This window comes from Cavia porcellus, unplaced genomic scaffold (assembly GCF_034190915.1).
Source record: "Cavia porcellus strain 051 isolate PalLab524CR breed Dunkin Hartley unplaced genomic scaffold, mCavPor4.1 scaffold_16, whole genome shotgun sequence".
Lineage (NCBI taxonomy): Eukaryota > Metazoa > Chordata > Mammalia > Rodentia > Caviidae > Cavia > Cavia porcellus.
In genome coordinates, this window is record NW_026947499.1 from 17,132,160 (window position 1) to 17,155,363 (window position 23,204).

Sequence of the window (23,204 nt, forward strand, 5' to 3'; positions counted from 1 at the left end):
CAATCCCAGCTACACAGAACCAAAGCAGCAGAATTGCAAATTCAAGGCCAGCCTGAGCAATGTATGGAGACCCGCCTCAAATTTTTAAAATTCAGCTGGGCATAATGGCACACTTAGGTAATCCCAGGACTCTGGGATACCACGGCAGGCAGGCAGGCAGGCAGGAGGAGACCAAGTTTGACCTCCTAGGCAACTTGATGACTTGGCCAGATGCTACCTCAAAATAAAATAAAAAGGGATGGGGATGTTGCTCAATGTGAAGGCTCTGGTTTCAATTTCCAGTACTGAAATATAAAATACACTCAAGTGTAACAGTGGGGAAGGCAGGGGACATAGCTTAGTGCTTGCTTGGTTTGCCAGTACAAATCAAACCAAACCAAACTCAGAAGGGAAGTGACTTGCTCAAGGCTCCACAGATGTGACTGTGCTTGCTTTTTCTGTCCTCATCCTCAGCCACACGAGGCCTGACTGCCTTCTCAAAGACTCACATCCTCCTGGGGAAACACAGACCTGCCCATTCTCCCTCCCCGAAGTTGAGTCCTGGCCACGCTTCTGGGTTCAAGAGTTCAAATTGCCTACCGGGGTCAGGACCGAGGTCAGAAGACGCCCTGAACAAGCTCCCCTCCTCTCTGATCTCATTGTGCTCTAATTCCCAGAGCCCCAGGCTTTGGAATCAGACCACCCACCTTGGAGTCCAAGATCCCAAACTGGCCAAACTGGGGTGGGGGATGCCTCAAGGCTGGTCCCAGTCCCTTTTTTGTGTTTATCTTTTTTTTTTTTTTTTTTGTCTTTTTTCTTTTTATCGGTACCAGGGATCAAACTCACGACTGCCTGCTTGCAAGGCAGGCGCTTATGCCGCTGAGCTAAATCCCCAGCCCCTTGTGTTTATCTTTTGAACTTTTATTAGAAGCTTATCCTTAAGGGGAAAAATATGCCATTAATTTAAAAATAGGCAAAGCTTAATTAAAAGCACGGTCTGTTCTCCGATCCTTATCCGTGCAGGAAGACACACCCCTTTTCAGCTGTGTGGGTCAAGGTGGAATTGCCTCTAGGGGCTCATAAACAGCTGCTCTCTTCCACTTTTGAACTCTGGTTCTCTCTGACTTTTCCTTCCCTTAAGAAGGGTTTTTCCCAACTACTTAGCTGAGCCCTTTCCCACGGCCTTTTCCGTTACCAGGTTGCCAGTTTTACATGTGGTAATGAGTTCTTGTATGATTAATACTTACTATGCACTAAGTTCTTTTGTGAGCCAAGCACTCAGTCAAGGGCTACTGAGAGTCCTCTGTGATAGGCTTCTAATTATATCCATTTTACAGATGAGGAAGCTGAGTCCACGAGAAAAGAAATGGCTTTCCGGAGGCCACATAGCTCCTTTGAATTGAGCTAAGTCATGAGTCCAGGTCTCTATGCTCTCAAACACCCATAAAGACAATGACGACGACTGCTATTACTAATATAGGAGAAAGAAACTCTCAGCCAACTAGACGTCCAGGACGAGTTTGTATTCACAATGGAGGTTAAAAGCAGAATATATTTATTGAGAGAAATAAAACTTCTGTCTGAGAGAGAGATAGAAGAGTTCCCAAATGGGTCGCTACATACTGTGTCTTTTCTAGGGACATAGAAATATAGAAATACAGACATATAGACATATAGAAATAGAGCACAAAGGGAGGTGGCCCAAGGTAGAGAAAACATAGGAACTGGGCATAAGGTAAGACAAACCTATGGTCAACCATCAGATCAAGAGTGTAAGTGCTAGGGGCTGGGCATTTAGCTCACTGGCATAAGCGCCTGCCTTGCAAGCAGGCAGTCTTGAGTTCGATCCCTGGTACTGATAAAAATGAAGACAAAAAAAAAAAAAAGAGTGTAAGTGCTCAGATAAGGTTAATTGGGGACAAATGGGGAAATGAGCAAGCAGGCATGAACTGAGCCTTTGCCTGGAGGGGGTTGGGTTAGTGGTTCTTGGCTTCCTCAGGGTGACAGAGACCTGGTTAGACTATCAATCCCTGAGGCTTATCCTTAGGAAATATGTGGATGCATTTGTTTTGTTTTGTGTTGTAGTCTGGCCCACAGTTACAAGATATCTGGGCTTCTGCACTGGCTCCTTCAAGGGCCTAGCCCTGTCTGACTGCCTGTAATATTTCTATCTAATTCAGTTGCCTATAACACTACTATTGCTGTTATTGCCATTATTAGTAATATTGTTTATCTGTTTTGAGACAGGGTCTCACTATGGAGTTCAGGCTGGGCTTGAACTTACTATATAGCCTAGGCTGGCCCTAAACTCACAATGATCTTCCTGCCTCAGTTTCCCAAGTGGTGGGATCACAGGCATGTATAGGCCACCATACCAGCCTGCTACTGTTATTAAATTACTGTGGATTGAACATAGGATTTCGTACTGAGCTACATCCCTAGACCCATTTATCTATATCTATGTCTATGCCTATGTCTATGTCTACATCTCTATCTCTTCTATTTATTTTTATTTATTACAAATTCTTGCTTAATTGCCCAGGCTGGCGTCAAGCTTTGATCCTCCTGCCTCAGCCTCCTGAATAATTACCGGTGTACTTGGCTATGATCATTATTATTGTGCTACTGGAGATTGAATCCAGGGCCTTTGCACTAAGCTTCATCCATGGATTTTTACTTAAAAAATTGTTTTTGGGAGATGGGTCTCCCTAAGTCACTAAGTTGCTCAGGCTGGGCTCAAATTCAAAACACTGCCTCAGACTCTGGACCAGCTAGGATCCAGGGATGTTGACCAATCTGGCCTGAGACTATTTGTTGGCATTTAGCTATGGGCTCAATAGTCTCAAGAAGATAGCTTTTAAAAAAACAAACAAACAGAATATCTTTATTTTCCTTGTTTAAACATCTTATTTCTCACAATCCTTTGACATATGTACAACATTTTACTTCACAGAGGAGGAAACTGAGGTTCAGAGAGGTGAATTTATTTATCCAAAGCCACAAGGTGGTATGTGGTGGAGCTGTGATTTAAAGCAAACTGGATCTGAGAGGTAACTTGGATCAGAACCAAACCAGTGGATTAAAAGCCCACCCCCAAAAGATAAAAACTGGACTTGTGTTCTTTTTTGTGTGATTTAGACAAATCACTTAATCCTCCTGAGCTTTAGCTTCTCATCTGCAAAAAGGAGACATTGCCTGCGCTGTCGTTTCTTGGTGTGTTCTAAGAGCCAAGTGGGTGGGAACACACGTGTGCTAAGAACCTGCTACGAGGAAAGCCAGGCGTGGTGGCTCACACCTGTAATCCCAGCACTCAGGGAGGCTGAGGTAGGAGGATCTTTGGGAGTTTGAGACCAATTTGGGCTAAGAAGGAAGTTCAAGGCCAGCCTGAATCACATAATGAGATCTTATCTCAAAAAGACAAACATAAATAAATAAATTTTTAAAATAATGAACCTACTATGAGGACCTGGCTGGATGCTTTGTCTCAGTTCTAGATGGAATGAGTGAAATTTATCTTTTTAAAGTTCCCTTCCAGGTTGTCTGTATTTTCCAAGAAAGTATCTCTTGTGAGGGAGATGGTATCTTTTGCATTTTAGGAGAGAGGAAGCTCAGAGAAAAAGGGAGTTACATGGCTGGGAGAGAACTGAATCCAGTTCTGTGTCACCCTCACATTGGTGTTCTAAGGTCAGTTGCCCAGGGCTCAGATTCCCAGCTTTTTTGTTTGTTTTTGACAGTCTCACTTTGTTCTTCAGGCTGGTCTTGTACTCACAGAATTCACGTAGATCCTCCAACCTCAGCCTCCTGAGAGCTGGGATTACAGCGTCTGCCACCATACCCAGTTTCTCTTTATCTTTTGCACTTTGCTCCATCTCAGGCCTGAGTTCTGCACTTGAAACTTGCCCAGCTGCTAGAAATTTGACTCCTCACTCCAGTCACCTCTTGTCTCTGGAGACTATCCAGCCCTCCCCAGCCAGACTCTTTCTCAGATGACTGATGAAACTGGATTCTATAGGTGCCAATTCTGCTTTCAGGAGCATTGCCTGCTATCTGAAAACTGCTGGGGGGCTGGGGATTTAGCTCAGCGGCATAAGCGCCTGCCTTGCAAGCAGGCAGTCGTGAGTTCGATCCCCGGTACCAATTAAAAAAAAAAACCTGCTGGGATCTGTCCTTCAGGGCTTTAACTTCCTCAATTATAAAATGGGGTAGTAAATTGTTTGGTTTCGAATGGCGTAAGAATTGTGTGCGATAAGGAAGGAGGAAGGGCTTGGTGAATTTTGACCCAACACTTTTATCAGGCGATTCCCTGTTAATGGTACCAAATTTTCACTAGCCCATGGCAGTTTTGTACAGTCTACAAAAGGACTGTCACACTCAGAAGGCACAGGGACCTTTAGTAGAAAGGGGTTAAGGAAGTTAAATGATTACCTTAGTGATTTACTTATCAAGAATCCTGAGGGAGCTGATCATGGTTGCACAAACATCTGTAATCCCAGCTACTCAGGAGACTGAGGCAGGAGGATCAAAAATGCAAGTCCAGGGGCTGGGGATTTAGCTCAGCGGCATAAAGCGCCTGCCTTGCAAGCAGGCAGTCGTGAGCTCGATCCCTCTTACTGATAAAAAGGAAAAAGACAAAAACAAACAAACAAACAAAAAATGCAAGTCCAGTCCGAACAATTCAAGAAGACTGTGTCCATGTAAAATAAAAAGGGCTGGCAATGTAACTTTTGCATGGCCTAGCATGCAAAAGGCCATGAATTTAATCTCTAGTACTGCAAACAAAAGGAAAAAAGAAAGGAGCCATGAGATCATTCATAGCATTAAAAGCATAATTCTAACAACCTTCTACAGTACTATAAGGTGGTGGGTTGGGTACAAATTGCAGAAAGCCAGAACTCTGGAGATCCTTTCATTTCAGGATAACAATTGGTTGATTACTTGGCTTGTGCCAGGTATTACCAGCAAAAATAAAATCAGATCAAATTAAAAATTTCAGAGCTTATTGTGCTTACAAAAGAGCAGTCCATGAATCAGAAGACTGCAAACTGAGACTAGCAAGACTTCTCCATTTATAGCAGGTATAGGCCAGTTTATAAAGTACAAGAGAGGAAGTATTTTGACCTTTTTCTAGATTGGCTGTCACATATTCTTCCTAAGGCAAACAGAGCTGTTCAAAGTGACTTGTCTGTAGCTGATTGGGTTAATTCTATTGAATCATGCTGATAACTAAAAACTTATATGGTTTTCATATTTCGAGTTAGCACTTTGGGAAAAAGCAGAATGAATTAAATTTTGGCTATGTGGCTATAGGTTACCAGTCCTGGGGTATCTAAACTATGCTCTCCATTTTAGTTTGTCCATTTATTTAACAATTCTAACAACTTTATTATATGCATTGCCACCTGTTCCTTCTCCTCTTCCTCCTGTAAATCTATACTTTGAAATAGGAAAAATTATTGTCTCTATTTCATAACAAACAACTTGCTCAGTGCTACACAATGAAGAAGTGGCAGAACTGGTCTTGGAACTCTGGCAGCCTGACTCAGATCCTGTTCATTCTGTCTCCAGGGTCTGAGAATTTACTTTTCCAGCAGAAATGGCTTAATTCCTGAGCAGCCGGATCTCTAAAAGGGGGCTCAGCTCCTTGGTAAGGCCATTCAGGCAGGAATGGAATCTGAAGAGCTCACATGAGTGTTGCAAAGATCTGAGGGACAAAAGAAACTGAAGGTTAGGCCTTCCTCAAAGGTTTTAATCCATTTTTGTGATTGTTTCTCCTTCACTTGGAAGCAACATGAACAGGAGCCCCTGTAGACAGTGTAATCTGTGGCTAGAACACAGGCTCTGCAGCCCACCTGCCAAGAGGAAGGAAGCCTCATCATGTTTCTGGGCCTTTGTTTCCCTTTTCCACCGCATCCCTGTTTTGTATTCAAGCTTCTGTATTTGACAGTTTCCTATAACAATTTCAGCAATTTCAGAGAGGAGAGTGAAATATTAAAAACCCAATGTAGGCCCCCAGATGTGCCATGGGAGAGACACAACAGGGGAAAAGTGGGATGAGGAGGGAATCTATGCAAAGCTCCCCCCGAGGCTGAGGATGCAGGTCAGAGATACCTAGCTCACCCACAGCCCTAGGTTGTTTCCAGCACAGCACACAACAACAGAAACCCACACACACACACACACCCATACACACAACCAAAGTTATTACTTTCTCATCTTTAGCCTCCATTTTGACACTGTTTTGTTCCTTTATAGCACTTAACACTGTTCTAAATAAGTAATTAGGTCTTGACTTGTTCATTCAAAGTCTGATTCTCATGTTAGTACCCGAGGTGTATTTTTGGTCACTGCACCGCTAAACTGAAGTCTATCACTTAATGGGCAGAGTTGTAAGGTAAAATGCAAGAAGTCTGGTTAAGTTTGAATTTTAGAAAAAAAAATTAGTATATGTTCTATTTGCCTAAAATTCAAATGTCAACACGACTTTCTGTTTTACCTCTTAATCTGACAATTTTAGTAGTAGGGCCTGGTTAAGTATTTCTGGAACGAATGATTAATCGAGTGGTTTCTTGGGGGCGGGGGGAGGGTAGTGCTTGGCTCTGCCTTAAATTCGTGCCAAGACCTTTCGGCAACAGCTTCTCTCTGAGTCAGTTTTCTCATCGAAATGAGAATTTGGGCAGAAACCATACTATAGGGATGCCCAAAACAGGAGAACGCTGGATAAACTACCAAGAGCAGTGAGGGCGGCCAGGTACCCCCAAGCCTCCAAACAGGTCACCGCCCGCAATTACGGTAGCCCACCGCCCCTCGAACTCTGAGACCACGGGGTTGCTATGGAAACTTGGGCAGCCAGGAGCCCCTCCCTCAGAAAGCCACGCGTTTCCGCTGCGTTGGAGCCTTGTGATTGGACGGCCACCTGGACTCTACCACCCGCCCAAAGCACGCTAAGGGGTGGGGGCGGGACCTTATCCTCGTGGGACTCATGCCCTAAAGACTTGTGCTTGTGGCGTTTCTGAAAAGGCTGTCTTCTACTTTACACGAAGGGGGAAAGGGTGATTTCTTTAAACTGAGAAAGTGTGCGCTGCTGCTTCTACTACAGTTTATGCTAATACCTCTCCCTGAGAAAGAAAGGGGGCGGGAACGACAGCAACGCCCCCTCTAGAGCCTAGTCAGTCCCAAAAATCTGGAGTACCGGAAGTGCTGGCGACGTGTCAGTGCGCCCTACCCTAAACCTTCCCCCCAGGCCACCTTTCTCATTCAACTATGGGATTCCGGGGCCGCCTGGGCGCTGCACCCGCCACTTCCGTACCTAACCGCTGATTCAACCGAACTCCCTCCCTCTGCGCGCGCTCCATCTCGGGCTCTGTGGTTGGGTGGAGGCCCAGGAATAGGCCACGCCCCTTTGGGAGCCTACTGGCCAATGGGATGGAGGATCCCGACAGGGTGGTGGGTAATTAATGAGGGCCGTGTGCTGATTGGTTGCAGGGTCCTGGCCGGGGGTTGGACGGCGGGGTAGGTTGTTCCTTAGGTGGGAGGCGGCACCCGTGGCTGAGCAGGGGGCCTGCGAGCGACATGTCCCCGGCGGTTGAGGCGAAACGGCCAGTGGCGCTGTGTGATTGAGTCCGGGGCGGCCTGGCGGCCGGCCGAGGACGAGGGTCGGCGGGGGCTGTCCCTGCAGTGGTGGCCGCCATGCTGAGTCCCCAGGCGGTTGAAGGAGCCGCTGTGGCGCTTCTGCGACTACTGCTGCTGCTGCTCCCGGCGCTCCTGGAACCCGGGCTCGGTGTGGTCGGCGCGGCTGGGGCCGGGCTACCTGAGAGCGTCATTTGGGCAGTCAACGCGGGCGGCGAGGCGCATGTGGATGTGCACGGGATCCACTTCCGCAAGGACCCTTTGGAAGGCCGGGTGGGCCGAGGTGAGACCCCCTCCGCCGAGCAGCGGGTCCGGGGGCCCAAGGTGCTGGGTGCCATCCTCAGTTGGCTGCAGGCCCTGAGCCCTGTCTTCGACTCTGGGGCCACGTCTCGAGCGAAGTTTCTCTCCTGTTTCCTGGGGACCTGGTCTGAGCCCAGGGCCTAGCACCGGCTCGAAGCTGCCTACCAAGAGCGATCGAGGTAGAACGTGGACGAGAAGTTATATTTGGACCTTGCATCCTGTGATTTCTCAATCTCTTACCTAGCCCAATTTGAGATAGTAAAAACAAGGGTGACCTGCTGCCCTCTCATCTCCCCGGTCCTCGAGGGTGACCCTGGTCCTCTGTGGAGACAATTCCTGGTAGATGCTAGCAGACCCAGAAATCAGTTGCTTTTCTTGCACCATTTGCTGTAGTGGGACTTCATTCTTAGCCAGAATAGCTAGGAATCCTCGAAGAATTTGGACCAGGAAAGTTTGCTGGTAGCCTCCTCCTTCACCCACCCTCCACTGGTGTGGGGAATATGTGTGCCTAAAAGTAGAAGCCACCCAGGGGGTGGTTATAATGGAGCCATCCTGCCTGTGAGGCTGGTTGGCAGTGTGTCAGCTGGGTCAACCAGTGTAAGATCTAAATGTCACAGAGTGCTGCAGCCAACCCCAGGTGGTCCCAGAAGCATGATTCCAGTTTAGAGGAAAAATGATTGTGACTTCACTGGCTGAGCAGCCATGCTTTTTGCAGTTTCACAATTCCTAAAGGTAGTTTGTGTAGGACTTGCTAGAGGAGGTGGTTAAAAATGCAGATCCCTGGTCCCCAATCTAATACTAATATATTTTTTTCTTTGTTGAGACCCAGGTTTCTGCAGCAGGAGCTTCTAATGTAGGCCTCTTTCAGATCACTCTTTGGGGAAATCTGTTCTGAATTCTTTGTTTCTACTGGAAGCGGGATTGGAAAACAGGTTTAAGAAGGAAGTTCCTAGCTTCATGTGTTGGAAGGAGATTTATGCTGTATTCTGGGTTCAGAGACTGCCAAATTGGCAATAAGCCACTCCAGACAACTAAGAGACAGACTTTTTCTGTTTTCCACGTTGTCCAGATTTGGCGTTTGGCCTGTATTAAGGAGTTTAACTTAGCGTCTTGGAAGTTTGTTATATTAGGAGTTTATTGCTCTTCTACATGTCTTGGGACACAGGGCTGTGTTCTGAAGTTTTATGTTTGTCTTGGAATTTACTTAGCCCTGGCATGTAGCTCTTAGGAGCCTGGGTTCAGCTGAGTCAGGATTCCAGGCTTGCAGCAAGCAAAGCCAAACTTTATAGGTCATTCCTATCTGCATCCTAGACCTTCCTCTTTTTCTGTGAGTGGGTTAGGGAGGAAGGAGCCCTTTGAGGAAACTAAAGACGGTTTGTGGACTTTGCCTGTTGAGATAACTATGGTGAGGGTAGTATGCAACTGGTTTCTTTCACTTAGTAGATACCAGGTTTTATGTTGGTAACTTTGTTCTGTTAGGTCCCTTGTGCAGAGTATAAACAGATCACAACTCTTAGAAATTCTATTTGCTGTTTTGTTCTGTTTGTTGTTTTGACTCCTTCAGCAGTCAGCCACACTGTTTGTCCTCATGGTGGTAGTTCCTTGGGAGGAGTTTAGTGTAGCAGGTAAAGTCACATGAGATCTACCAGAGCTCATGCATACTGGAGTCCTATTTTTTTTTTTTTTTTTTTTTTGTCTTTTTCGTTTTTATCGGTACCAGGGATCGAACTCACAACTGCCTACTTGCAAGGCAGGCGATTATGCCGCTGAGCTAAATCCCCAGCCCCTGGAGTCCTATTTTGGACACTGGCCTTTGGGGCATTGTATAGATAGGAGGTTCCTAGCACTGTGTCATCTGCCATTCTGGGTATGACTTAGGCACTATTAGGAGAAAAAGGGTAAGAGTTGCCACATGGAGTTTGGATCAGTTGCTGTAACATTATGCTTAACCAGGTTCCTGAGAGTCGCATTTTGCTGGCAGCAGGTCTGAGGCTGAGATGTGCTTCAACTTTACTCGGCTTTGTAGTTTCTTTGGTGCTTAGGAGTCAGCTCCATCAAGGGAAGCGCAGCTGCTTACTCTTCTTTCCATCTCTGCCCTGCTTGGATAAGGGTGTGCCCCGGGTATTTGGAGACCCTTGCCTCATGCAGCTATTTACACTGATTACTGTAGGAGCTGTGTATCTTTCTTCTTTTCCCATGTGCTTAGGATATTGTTTCCAGTACTCCAAGGAAAGTTTATTATATGTTGAATGAACTCAGGTATTTGTTGCCAAGTTAGTCAGATAAGGATTTGGCCTGCTTTTGAACTTGCTGTTTTTCTGTGGTTTCTTTGTAGTTCAGCATTCTTGAAACTGAGTGGGCCAGGGCACCTGCTGGCTTATGCTTTCAAAGGCAGTTTCATAATGTTTATTGAATTTTATTTCTACCTTGAGGATAGCTAGTGCTTGTAGCCCAGGAAAGGTGTTTTTCAGTCTGCTTCAGCAGTTGAAAATACCACTGTAGAAAGTGGTTTAGAGCCAAGAATGGTAGCACATGCCTATAATCCTGGCACTCTGGGATGCTGAGGCAGGTGGATCTATAGTTTGAGCCCAGCATGGACAATTTAGCGACTTAGCAAGACCTTATCTCAAAATAAAATATAAATAAGGGCCAGGCATGTAGCTCAGTTCAGAGGCCCTGATTCAATCCCCAGTACTGCCAAAAAGTCAAAGAAAAGCCAGAAAAAGAAAAAATGTTTAGCCACACTTACCTTGAGGTTTTGGCAGGCTGTGCATTCCACGTTCTTTTTTAATTTGCTTATTCTGGGTTCTTTACTCTGACTAGGAAAATACCTAATTATTTGGCCTTGGGGCACAGAATTTGGCTGGCTTTTGGGGAAGGCGGCTTTCTTCATTGAAAGATAACTGATGAAGTTGTATAATCTTGAGGAACTTGCTTAATTTCTCTGAGCCTTGTTTTCCTTCTCAAGAATACTTTATATGCTTTAGAAATTTTTGACAGGGTGCCGAAGACTCTTCTGTTAAGAGTAGGTTATAAGTGTCAGTTTCTCTCCGCTGCTCCCCCCCCTCCCCCAGCTCAATGACCTTTTACATGGAATTAAAAATAGGGCAGAACATAGCCCCATGGGGGAAAATGCTGGCTGGAGGCCTGAGCCTATCAGATTACTAATTCTGAAGTCTTATGGAAGACCCTTTTGGGGCAGCTCTTTGTCTGATAGGGAAGGGTTAGGGTTTGGCCCAGGTAGATAAGAGTTTAAAAGATGGGATGAGTGATAGAGTGTCACTGTCGCCTCTAATTTGCTTATGGCCCTGGGGTTTGTTTAGAATTCTCTTTATGTACTGTCTGGGCGTACTTCATTTGTGGCCACTCCCAAGTACTGGAAGTCCACAGTTAGAGGATTTAGGTCATCGAATCCCTGGGTTCCTTGCGTTGGTCCATTAAGAACCATTTCCCCCACCTAATGCTGGGGATGAAATCCAGGGCCCCAGCTCTTTCCTTTTTCTTAAAGCTTTGAGCCAAGAGCAGTCTAAATTGTTCAGGCTGGCCTTGAATTTGCAGTCCTTCACCTCAGCTTCCTGAGGTGGGATTACGGCATGTGCTACCATGGCCAGGCAGAATTATTCTTTAGGAATCAGCTTCACTTGAGGCTTAGTGATTCAGAAGAATCATCTAATGATTAGAAGGCCTAGTGTTAGGATGCTGAGCAGTGCTGCAGTGCTACAAAGAATTTTATGGCAATGCTCTCACACAGAACAGGTTTCTGTCATGCTGGCCTTCCCGCTTCTGTGCTTCCCAGCTACAGTTTTCCAGTTTTATTATTTCCTTCTTCTTTTAGTTTATCTCTTAGCTCTTCAGAATTCAGGCATTTATTTAGTGCTTATTGTTTGTATGTCCTTACTCAGCTGCCATAAACAGATTTCTCTAAAGGTGAAGAATACAGCACACTGCTCAGAAATCTGTTTAGTTGTGAAAGCTTAATAAGGAAAGAAAAATCCTCTTATCCATCTCTGAGGTTTGGGCAAGTGTATCTTTGCTTATGGCTATTCCCGCCTGAGCTTTAAAAGGAAAAATACTTAAAGTTAATTGCCAGGTTGCTAAGTGACTTGTTCACATAGCTGAATTCTCGAAGCCATAGGACTGAGACTGCTACAGATCACATTACTGTCAGTTTCTCACTTTTTCCATTTGGCAAGAAAAAAAGATCTCCCACACATGTACACAAACTTTTCTGTGTATCGATAAATCAAATCTAGTTAATGTTCCAGATTTGTAAGGATTGTAGTCCTCACGGTAGAAGAAAATTCCTAGAACTCATTTGGAAGAGAAACAGACATCTTTTAGTCTTCATAGGTGAATGTCTAGGGGAAATGTTTTTTTTTTTTTTTTTTTTTTTTTTTAAATCGGTACCAGGGATCAAACTCATGACCACACACTTGTAGCAAAGCAGGCACTTATGCCGCTGAGCTAAATCCCCAGCCCTGGGAAATGGGTTTTTGAGTCTGGGAAAAAGCTGGGAGATGTTATCAGTGAATCTGTTAAAAAGCTGGGAGATGTTATCAGTGGATCTGTTTGTAAGGTTACTTTTTGATTTCTTGAGAAGGGATAGGAAGAAAAAAGTGACAAGTGAGTTTCCTGTTTCATTGTCTTATGAGCCCATCTGATCTCATGGGTAGTGTCACTTATAGGAATTGTTAACATTTATGTTTATTTTGTGGTGGGGGGGTTGACCTCAGCCCCTGGGGTCTTAGTTAATCTTTTACTTTTCACCATATCTGCTTTTGAAAGTTTGCTGATTCAGAAAATCACTGGGAATGCTGCTCATAGGTACCTCCCAGAGGATCTCAGGGCCAACTCTCTTTTAAGGTCACCATGTGAGATTAGAAGGCAGTCTTTTATTTTTCTTGAGGCTGGGTCTCAAGACAGGGTCTTGCAGTGTAGTACAGGCTGGCCTTGAACTCAGGGCAATTCTGTTTCAGCCTCCTAGAGTGCTGGGACTACAGATACCTCCGTATCTGGGGACTTTTTTTTTCTTGCTCAAGCTGATTTCTTGTCAGTTTGTGTAATATGAAAGGTATCTACTCAGGACTTGGGATATCTTAAGCCAGGGGTGCCAGTAGGATCTTGTGGACTCTCTTTCCTTCTAGGTGCTGTAGCTTCAAGCTGAAAATGGCACGGCTTCTCTTCATTCACATTATTGCTGTTTGTTCTTACCAGCAAACATAGGCAGTGGCCACTACATGCCCAACACTGTGCTGGGCGCAGGTAGAACTGTTCTGCTGGTTGAAGGAAATAAATGTTCAAAAGAGTAGTTGGAGCTTTTTGAGTCTACAGGAAGCGGGATAGGATGATTGGACCTAAGGAAAATTAGATCCTTGCACATCACCATTGGTTTTTTTTTTTTTTTTTGGTCTTTTTCGTTTTTTTTATCAGTACCAGGGATTGAACTCACGACTGCCTGCTTGCAGGGCAGGCACTTATGCCGCTGAGCTAAATCCCCAGCCCCACATCACCGTTATTTTTATGAGCTGCTTGTGTTTGCCATCCTGGGATCTTTTTGAGTGAAAAATTTTGAAAAAGCAAGGCTAGAATCTTATTTGTAGTAAAGACTTTCCTAACCAGATAATCCTGTTTAGATTCTGTGCTTTTTGTGATTGAGAAAAAAAAACATTTGGACTTAATCACCTTGCTTAGAGTTCCTGACTGTCGCCCTGGATACGGGAGGTTTCTCTGAGCTTTCCCTCTCGGAAACCAGGCACCTGCATCACAGCAGTTTCTTCACATGAAGTAGTCTTGTTCTCTTCCCATGTTTCTCCAGACAGCTGGGAAAAAAGTTATTTTAATGTGCTTTTATAAAGCTTGCTGTGAAGGTTGTAAGGGCTGTTGGGTGATGTCTAGTTTCTTTCATGTTACTCTTCCATGGTAATGGTTATCTGATTCCTGCCTTTTTGTGAGCTCTGCTTGGAGGTGCAGAGGGGCATGGAGGGTGATTAGCATTGTCTTGGAAATGACTGGCAGTTCTGGGGTCTCTACTCTTATGTCTTGCCTCCAATGTCCTTTCTCTTTGTCTTTGTCCTCAGCCTCAGATTATGGCATGAAACTGCCAATCTTGCGTTCTAATCCTGAGGATCAGATCCTGTATCAAACAGAGCGGTACAATGAGGAGACTTTTGGCTACGAAGTGCCCATCAAAGAGGAGGGGGACTACGTGCTAGTGTTGAAATTTGCTGAAGTCTACTTTGCACAGTCCCAGCAGAAGGTAAGGCCCAGTCAGGCCCTGCTTGACCAGAGGGACATTGCTACTCTTGGATAGTCCCCTGTTACGGTGACTGAGAGTGTAAGAGCCTCCCTAGAGAGGCTATGTTACACTGCCCATGTGTTTGCACTTGGGGGTTTCCCTTGGGGTTGGCATCAGAAATGCTAGAATGCTAGTTCTTGGTGACTAACTGGTCCTATTAAGGCCTTCCTGGTTACTGTCTCCCTCCTTAGTTTTCAATACCTTGTTGTTTTTAGCTCTGTTCCTTCTGCCCTTTCTTGTAAAGTTTTCATCCTTTACATGCTAAGTTTTGTGTTTCTGTTCTTTGTATGAAACCTCCTTGGCAGTGAAGCAACATGCTTTTGATTTGGCTCAGGTAAAGGACTCTAATCACTGTGGAGTATACCCAGACTGTCATTTCTTAAATTATTTTTGAACTTGAAGCCTAGGCAGGTGCATGATCTCCAATTCCTTAAAGGTTTTGAAGGAATTGGTGGTTTTGACACTGTTTTACTTTCTAATCCTGGAAGGTATTTGATGTACGACTGAATGGCCATGTCGTGGTGAAGGACTTGGATATCTTTGATCGTGTTGGACACAGCACAGCTCACGATGAAATCATCCCTATGAGCATCAGAAAGGGGAAACTGAGTGTCCAGGGGGAGGTGTCTACCTTCACAGGGAAACTCTATATTGAGTTTGTTAAGGTAACTCATCACAGAGGGAAGGGCTTCGAGAGTGGCTGAGGGGAAGTTGTTTGATGCTGTGTGGGGTTCACCCCTCTTTCCTACTTCCTAGGGGTACTATGACAATCCCAAAGTCTGTGCACTCTACATCATGGCTGGGACAGTGGAAGGTAAGTTGGGCTTTTGACTGCTTTTTTTGCGGGGGGAGGGTACTGGGGATTGAACTCACGACCTGATGTTTGCCAAGCAGGCACTTAGGCCACTGAGCTAAACCCCCGGCTTTTGACTGCTTTTTGATTTGTGCTGAAGGTTAGGGTTAAGGAAAACCTTGGGAAACCTTGGGAAATGACTGGTCATTATTTTGGAAACACTTTTAAACCATACTGTGGGAAATTCAGAGTCAGATGGATGAGGACACAGTATGATAGGGTACTAGTCACAGGTTTTGAAGGAAAGTATGTGTTTATTTTTGCTACTATCATTTAATCAGCTGTTTCATCTTGGAAAATTTTTTAACTTCCCTACAAGCCAGAATTAATAAGTTATCTACTGAGATGCCTGATCTTTGTAGTCGTTTGGAATTGCCTAAAACCTGTCCTCTTCCATTTCCTTGTTTGATATCTATTTTCTAAGAGAGAGGGCGAAAGGAAAAATCTCTTAGGGTTCTTGGTAGGTTTTGAAAGACTCCAGTGTTATGCACTACACTGGGACAAAAGGTCATTTATTAATGCCACTTTGACCTTGTGCCGGTCTTCAGTATCTTTTTTTTCTCAAGGTTTAGATTATTCTGGCTGCCAGCTTTCCAGTCTGACTTTACAGAGAAAGCTTGTGTCTGAGTGGCCTTTTCTCCATCCAACCTCTGTATGTTTCCCTAACTCATTTTGAATGCACTGAGGATCTCATTTTCTTGTCTCAGTGTCCCCCTAACTGCTGATATGACATTTAGGAAGATTGTACCAAACAGCTGTGCGTTTGAACCCCCAAAGATCAGACAAGACAAGTACAGTATGGGCCAGAGTTCAGAAATCTGTAGAGCAACTCTTGCTGTCACTGTATGAATTGATAGGAAATGTGGGCTTAGGGAAGGGGAGTATTTGAAAGGTATTTGCCCTGTCTAATCTAGGATCTGAAGAAGTAGGGCAGGAAGGGGAGAGACAGAACCACCTTTCCTAATTTTTAGTTAAATCTGAGGAAGATTAGCATTCGTAATGCTCTGCTGTTCTGTAGGCTAGAGACTTTTTTTCTGCCATTTCTGTTCCTTCCTGTGGACTCTGATTAGGTCACAGGAGGGTTGTGCCATGCATATGCATGTGCACACGCACACGCTTGTGTACACACACACAGACCTGCCTTTCACTGATCTGTATCCTAAGTTGCCCAGGCTAGGCTCAAATTTGTAATCCTCCTGCCTTAGCATCCCACAGTTCGGGGATTACAGGCATGTACCACCGTTTGCAGCTGTAGGATTCGCCTTATTATAGCTTACTGCTGTTCTTAAGGGTCTTACTTTAATGCTGTAGTGGGCCTTACTTAATAGTTATTTTCTTTCTTTGTTAGATGTACCAAAGCTGCAGCCTCACCCAGGACTGGAGAAGAAAGAAGAGGAAGAAGAAGAAGAAGAATATGATGAAGGGTCTAATCCCAAAAGACAGACCAATAAGAACCGGGTGCAGTCAGGCCCCCGCACACCCAACCCCTATGCCTCAGACAACAGCAGCCTCATGTTTCCCATCCTGGTGGCCTTTGGAGTCTTCATTCCAACTCTCTTCTGCCTCTGCCGATTGTGAGAATAAGTGACTATCCTGAGCAGGGTGGAGGGGAGTGGCAAAGAAACCAAACATGCTGGTTTGGTTTCTGTGTTTTTCACAATGATTAACAGTCCCCTCTCACCCCCCTAAAAAAAAGGAAAAAAAAAAGAAAGATAAAGAAAAACCCACAGACACAAAAGGTAAAGGAGATAAAAAGAGGCAGAGTAAGTGGAGAATTGTCTTTATCCACCACCTGGTCCCAGACCTGCTTCAGTCCTAGTCTCTCTGTGGCTGGCCCCCAGCTGTCTCTTTCCTCTCTGGGGTACTTAGGTAAATGGGTCCTTCCCGACAAGGATTCTCATTTATATATGTAGTGGAAAGGACTCTGAACTCAGAGCAGTCTCAGTTCCTTATTTTGTTTAGAATTTAGCAGCAAGGAAATGTCATCTTTATTACCTGAGAAGACCAGCAATGGGAGCTGGATATGTTCTGAAGTCATGGCCACATTTTAAGATGTCCTGGGATTCAAAGAATGTGTTCCTGAAGGTGTATAAGATGTGTGGTAAAGCCAAAAGGAGTTGAAATAAGCTTAAAAAGTAAATACTTCCTTACTTGGAAAGCTTTCTGGATTAATCCGGTGAAGGGTCCATCTCAAGTATTTGAGCTTTATCACCACTTATCTCCTTGACCTGTGCTAGTTAGAGGACTGTCAGGTATCCAACATGATTAATTAGTTTATGTCTCATCTTCAAATTGCCTCTGACTTGTCACCATAGCAAATCATTTTTATTTCAGTGCCTGTTGGGGACTTGATTTCTTTTCAGGTTTTTTCTTCATCTGGCTCATTTAAAATTTCTGCTCCCTGTTAACCAACCCACTAAGTTATTACCAAAAAGGGAAGGAGACATAGGGATTTAGTTCTCTGCTTAAATGTCTTATCCTCTACCACCTCACCTTGTTGGTATTTCCCTTCCTGGATCTCTGAGCCAGCAGCCAGGAGGACCTGACCCAGCAGTTCTTTACTGGCCCTTTTGAGGGGTCTTGCTGCCAGGGGACAGGGATGCTTTCCAGCCTGCAGCAACAGAACACTTGACCTTAAAAGTCTTTTCTAGTCTTTGAATTAGAAAAGGCTTATGTTAGCGTAATTTAAGAGCAACCTCAGAGACTTGAGCCCTACTAAGTGACTGACCACTGTTTAGAGTGTCTAGTATCTGATGTTCATTTATCCCTGCATCCTTTGACACAGTTCAACCAGGAACTAGAATGCTCTAGGACTGATTGGCTGTATTGGCCCGGCAGTTTCTTGTTGATCTTACTAGTGTGCCTCTCCATCCTTTTATCTCCTTATCCAAGTAGTAGTCAGGTTCTTGGCATGATGAGGTTGAATGATTCCCAGTTGGCCATAATCCTGGCAGCTCTGAAAGCTAACCTTAGCATCTAAGTATCTGTCTCGAATTTCTGGCAAGTTTTCTACAGGAAATGAAGCTTCATTGTTCCCCTCCTTTCTGACCATGGTCATCCATTTCACAGTTAGGGCAACATGAGGTAGGAGCCAGCCAATCTAAAAGGAATTTTGTGGATGGGAGGCAGCAGGATTAGCTTCAGCCTGGGCTATCACAGTATAGAATTTCCGGCCAGGCCCATATTTTTAGAATGTGTCTAATTTTGAGTTTGGCTTATTGAGACTTTGTATCTCTGAACTATTCCTTATGTGACAAAGTAAATAGCTCTTGGGTTCATATCCAGGCTTTGGCTCTTAGTGGTTATTCCAGGCCAGCTTTTATTCATTAGAGAATTGTAACTCCTTATTTTCACCATGACTTGGGCCTCCGTCCTAAGGTGCTAAGTCAGGCAGCTGGAGGGCTTGTGATCTGAAGTAGCAGTCAGGAGCATTTCCTGGAGTGCTTCTGAAGCTTCTCTGCTTCTAAAGAAATGAGGTACTGTAGCCCTGGTTTTGGGGACCACCTGCCTGGGATGGTAGATATCTTGACTAGTTGGGCTTCTGGTGGTGGCTTTCATTCTTTTTCCATCATAACCCCCAAAGCTCTGGGCCACTGCCAGTGGATAAGACAAAATGAAGGACTAGTTGCCTACATTTTGCCTTGTTTGTTAGTTTGCCTGGATCTCTTGAGAAGGAGGGGACGGGTCCCGCCTCCTCATCTTAGCCCGTCCCTTCGGTGACTCAGTGTCTCAGAAGGAAACCGTGACTCCTGGGGCCATTTCCTAACGGTACTGTAAGCCAAGCAGCTTTGCTTCTGCCTATTTCCAAGCTTACCCCTTTCCCCAGGGATAGGGATGGGTGCTTTCCTCTCTGGTTGTGTCCAAAAGGAAGGAACATCTTTCTGTGGCTAACAAAAGCTAAAGGGGAAGTGAGGAAATGGGAAGAAGTATGGTGGGGGCTGGGGTAGATTCCCCTGGAGCAGAGCCCACCCAGCTACCAACGCTGCCTAGGGCTGGCTCTATAGCTGGCCTCTGATGCTGAACTTGAAAGCTTTTTTTTTTTCTTGGCTCCTTCAAGATGATATAGGTACATGAAGTTTGGGTTAAAGAGATGGGATGGGGCATGCCTTATTTTTATTTTTGTATTGTGTATGCTAAGAATTACTCTGTTCATCTTTGCTTTTTGCACTGTTTGTTCCCCTATCTGTATTTTTGAGTTAGTGAGAGAACTGAGAGGCTGCACTTACAGAGAGGGAAGGAAGGCCAGGGCATCTCTTTTGATTTACACTGTCCCAAGTTTTAGGGCCCATTGAACCCAGCCAGTCAAGACAAGAGACGTGTCTCTAGTCCAGTTTCTGTGAGAACCACAGAAAGACATCTGCTGAAGATGGACTGAGAATCTGTAGTCTGGTCTGGTTTGGGTCAGGGGCTAGCCAGTGGTGAGTAAGCAGCTTACAGTAAGTAACCACTGGGGCCTTACTCATGCTGGCTGAAACATTGTGCCAAGAAACTATCTATGGGGTCTGTATCCCTTAAACCAAATCCATTTTTCTGAAAAGTCTACTCCTGAGCAGGAAAAGTTGCTCAGTGGATATCCTGAGCTCTGGTGATTTAATAGATAATCTTCAAGTGGCAGTGGTATCAGACTGCCAGGAGGACCAGCCCTGACCTGCAGGGCCATCTGTGGTTTGGAGGGTGTGGTCATGTTTTCTGGCTCCCACCGACCTGGAGATCCTGAGGTCACATTAGAAGTCTTGTAGGCTTTGATGAGATGGGGTAGTGCTGAGTTAAACTTTTCTCTCCTTTTCTGTGCCTGGGAACTATTTGATCCAGTTTTGGAACTGTGGCTTGACTTGCTTATCTTTTTGGAGAAGCTTCTGTTTTAAGGAATTTCTCTTTTTGGCTTGCCTAGTTTCTTCTGGGAAGGCCTAACCCTGGCTTCTAGAATCTCAGCTGAGACCTTCAGAAAACAGAATCAGTATTTTCCTTTTCCTACCACTTAGGTCCCTTTCCCTAGAAATTGGCTTACCAGGGGATGCCCAGGATCGAACTAGCAGGTTCTCTCCCTTGGGCATTGGGGAAGGACCCACCCCGGTCAGCACAGTGCCTTTTCCTCTCCTGCTCCGAGCCAGGGTGGGCATTCCCTCTAGATTCAGGTGTGTGTGTGGGGTCCCACAGTCCTGGTCGTGGGCTGCTTCCCTATGCTGCTTTCTCTTGGCTGGCCTACTCTGACATAATTCAAGTGTCTTCTTGTCTTGAGGAGCCTTAATGGCATCATGTGGCAACATGTAACACTGCCCTCCATGCCTCCAAAAGGAATTAGGAGAGCAAGTGAGAGACTAATAGATGCTCCTGTTTTGTTTTGTTTCTTAAAGACAAGGCTGGGGGAGGTGTGCTGTGGGCCTCCTACTATGGCCCTTGAGGAAGGAGACTGGGGTAAGACTAAGTGAGAGCATTCTGAAGCAGAACCAGAAACACCCAGAACCTGCTCAGAAATCTGTCTCTTTTTGTGGGGCAAATATAATTAGGGATCAAAGAGCTGTAAGAAAATTGTAAAGAAGCCTTAACATTGAAGCTTCAGAGAGACCAGAGCAGTTTTCCATTTCAATTTGAGCTAGGATTCTGTTTTTGGACCTCTCCGGGGGTAAGAGGACTCAGTTTCCTTACCTTGTTACAAGAGCAGCTTGGCACCGGAGGGCCAGCGGTCTGGGGAGGATAGGTCTCTGCACGTGGGAGGCTTGCCGCCCTTCTAGTTGGTCCACCCCCAGCTGCATTTGTCCAGCTTGTCTTGGGTGGCCACAGCATCTTGATAAGTGCAGATGATTTGGGGACTGGCTGGGTTGGCAGGAAAAGAACAGGCTGGTCTCTTGGGACGGGTCCCTCCCAGGAGTAGAAAAACAAGGAGCCAGGATTGTGCTGGCAGCCAGGGAAACACTACTAGTGCCTGTTCGAGTTGGCAGAGAGGGCCTTGGCACTACTCGCATCCAGGCAGTTTTGTGAGATGGGAGCTCATACCACCCGGAAAAGCAGGACTCCATTCTCACCTCTATTTTGAGCTTCAGTGCTTTATTTCAATATGAGAAAAAACAACAACAAACTGAAGTGTGCTTTCCGTCCTTTCAAAGAACAACTGTCGGGAAAGGAGAGGCTAAGTTGCCAGGTAGGAGGGGAGAATTGGCAAGAGAGACGTTTTGGCAAAACCAGGAACGACATTCCTGACTCCCCTAGTTTGTCATGATCCAGGGAATGAGAAGAAATTGGACCCTGGATTGGCTCCCTCCTTGGATTTGAGGAATGTTACTTTTTCCTTCCACGAAGGTCTCCCAGGCTAGGACCAGTTGCCCATTCTGGGCTCAGGGCAGTCTCTTCAACCATCATTAGCTTAACCTCGCTTGTCAGGAAACCAACCCTGCCCTTCCAAATTGGGCCTGTGCTCTATTTGGTACCGAGTATCAGAGAAAGTGTTGAGTTCTTGGTAGCTCCTACTCTAGTTTCCCATCCTCTCTTTGCAGAGGTCAGACCAACTCTTTGTAGCTACAACATGCATTTACAGCAGCAGCACAGCAAGATGTACTTGAGGGGCTTTGAACCTGGCTGGCCAGGGAAGCAGTGGGGGTGGATAGAGCTGTCTTTCCTTCTGGCTGTCTCCATCTGTCCCTATCCTTTCCACGCCCCACCCCACTCCCACCACAAAGTAAAAACATCAGGATGTTTTTCACTGTCCATTGCTTTGTGTTTTAATAAACAATTTGCAGTGACACTCTGTGCTGGGACTGAGTTTGAACTTTTATTACCAAGAGGTGATGTGTTGGTGGGAAGAGGGAGACCCAGGGAAGGCTTACTTGGTCGTGATGACTTTGGAAGCTATTGCCTATTTGGCCTTGTATCTCTTGCTTTCTCTTTGCCAGGGCATTTGTTGAAGGGAGTGATGTCCTATGAAGCCTTGCCTGCCCATTTTGACCTGCCAGTCAGTGAAATGTGGCTTACTGTACTTCGTCTCTGCTGTCGCTGGGACACTGGCTCTGGCCATCCCTCCCCCAAGTATAACCTGGCTTGTAGCTGCTCTCTCAACTGTTCCCTTAGCCTCCATGATGGGTTAGCGACAAGCTAAGTTACAGGGTATTTTTCTCTCCTTTCTTTTTTGATGAGTTAGCAGTGATGAGTATACACTGGGAAGGGCAAAATGCAGAAAGGAGTTTTTTCTTATAATTTATGGGCAGTTTTTTACAGCTGTGGAAAATGAAGCCCAAAAAAGTTTAGTCATTTGCCTCAGGCTGGTCAGTAAATGGCTAAATCAGGGTTTGAGCCCAGTGTATCTGCCATCAAAACCCATGCTCTTTCTAAAGCAGTAATTACAGCTATCCTTTAGTGGATCCTTAAAATGGTGTAGACCAAATATTTTAACATCTTAGTTGCCTAATCTACAAGGCCACTGGTATTATCCTTTGAGAGGTGATTAGACTTGCCCAAGGCCACAAAGCCAGCAAAAGGCAGAACTGAGATTTTAAAGCAGAACTTTTAATCATTACGCTCTGGCCTCCCATTTCCCAGGAGGGAAATTTTCCACTATATATGGTGGCTCTAGAACCTCCGTGCTGTATTTCCCCTCCCCAGGTAGGCATGAAGGCTGCTGCTTCTGTGGGGGAAAGATGTTACCCTTTAAGCATTCAGCTCCAAGAATGAGGCCAATGTGGATGGAGTTTCCCCAGGGCTCAAATGATCCACAAGGCCCACAGAGGCTCATTCCAAGGTTGAGCCTACCGATAACTGGAGTTCTTTACTAATTCAGAGTTAGCTGTTACTATTTCAGGTACTTTTGGATGAGCTGCCAAATGGGGAAGAGACCTGAAGAATCCCTGCTCTAGGGAGTTGCAGGAGGGAAATTGTCTGACCGAAAATCCTGGGCTAAGTGCCGGCTTTGGGTTGGACCACTCCGTGGGTCCAGATCTTAATCTTACTAAGGAAATCAGGCTCCCGGTTGGCTGGAGCCAGTGTGCCAGACCTTTCTCCATACTTAGTACTGCCCCCAGCCCCCACAGAGGAAGAGAGATGAGATTTGCCAGTGCTTACTGGAAAACTTCTTGCTGTAAGGGGGATGAGGGGTCAAGGCAGAAGTAGGTGGAGAATGGAGGTCCTGGAGCTGGCAAAACTCAATCTTGGTTTTGTTTGTTC

At 45.4% G+C, this 23,204-nt stretch overlaps 1 protein-coding gene across 2 annotated transcripts; it reads left to right on the top strand.

The window, feature by feature from the left end:
• The first annotated feature begins 7,484 nt into the window (after positions 1-7,484).
• Mlec (malectin) lies at positions 7,485-21,795 on the top strand. 2 transcript variants are annotated; one of them, XM_003478481.5, is made up of 5 exons: positions 7,496-7,888; positions 13,983-14,161; positions 14,689-14,865; positions 14,957-15,014; positions 16,402-21,795. In XM_003478481.5, exons 1-5 carry the CDS (start codon positions 7,666-7,668, stop codon positions 16,629-16,631), a joined length of 867 nt encoding a protein of 288 aa, XP_003478529.1. In that variant the 5' UTR covers positions 7,496-7,665; the 3' UTR covers positions 16,632-21,795. The 2 variants fall into 2 exon arrangements, with proteins under 2 accessions (XP_012997397.1, XP_003478529.1); XM_013141943.3 differs by lacking the exons at positions 14,689-14,865; positions 14,957-15,014 and having other exon boundaries at positions 7,485-7,888.
• The last annotated feature ends 1,409 nt before the right edge of the window (positions 21,796-23,204 follow it).

Coding starts and splice junctions, on each gene's coding strand:
- Mlec (XM_003478481.5), top strand. CDS start 7,666: ATGCTGAGTCCCCAGGCGGTTGAAGGAGCCGCTGTGGCGCTTCTGCGA. Junction 14,866..14,956: donor TCTATATTGAGTTTGTTAAG/GTAACTCATCAC, acceptor CCTACTTCCTAG/GGGTACTATGACAATCCCAA. Junction 15,015..16,401: donor CATGGCTGGGACAGTGGAAG/GTAAGTTGGGCT, acceptor TTTCTTTGTTAG/ATGTACCAAAGCTGCAGCCT.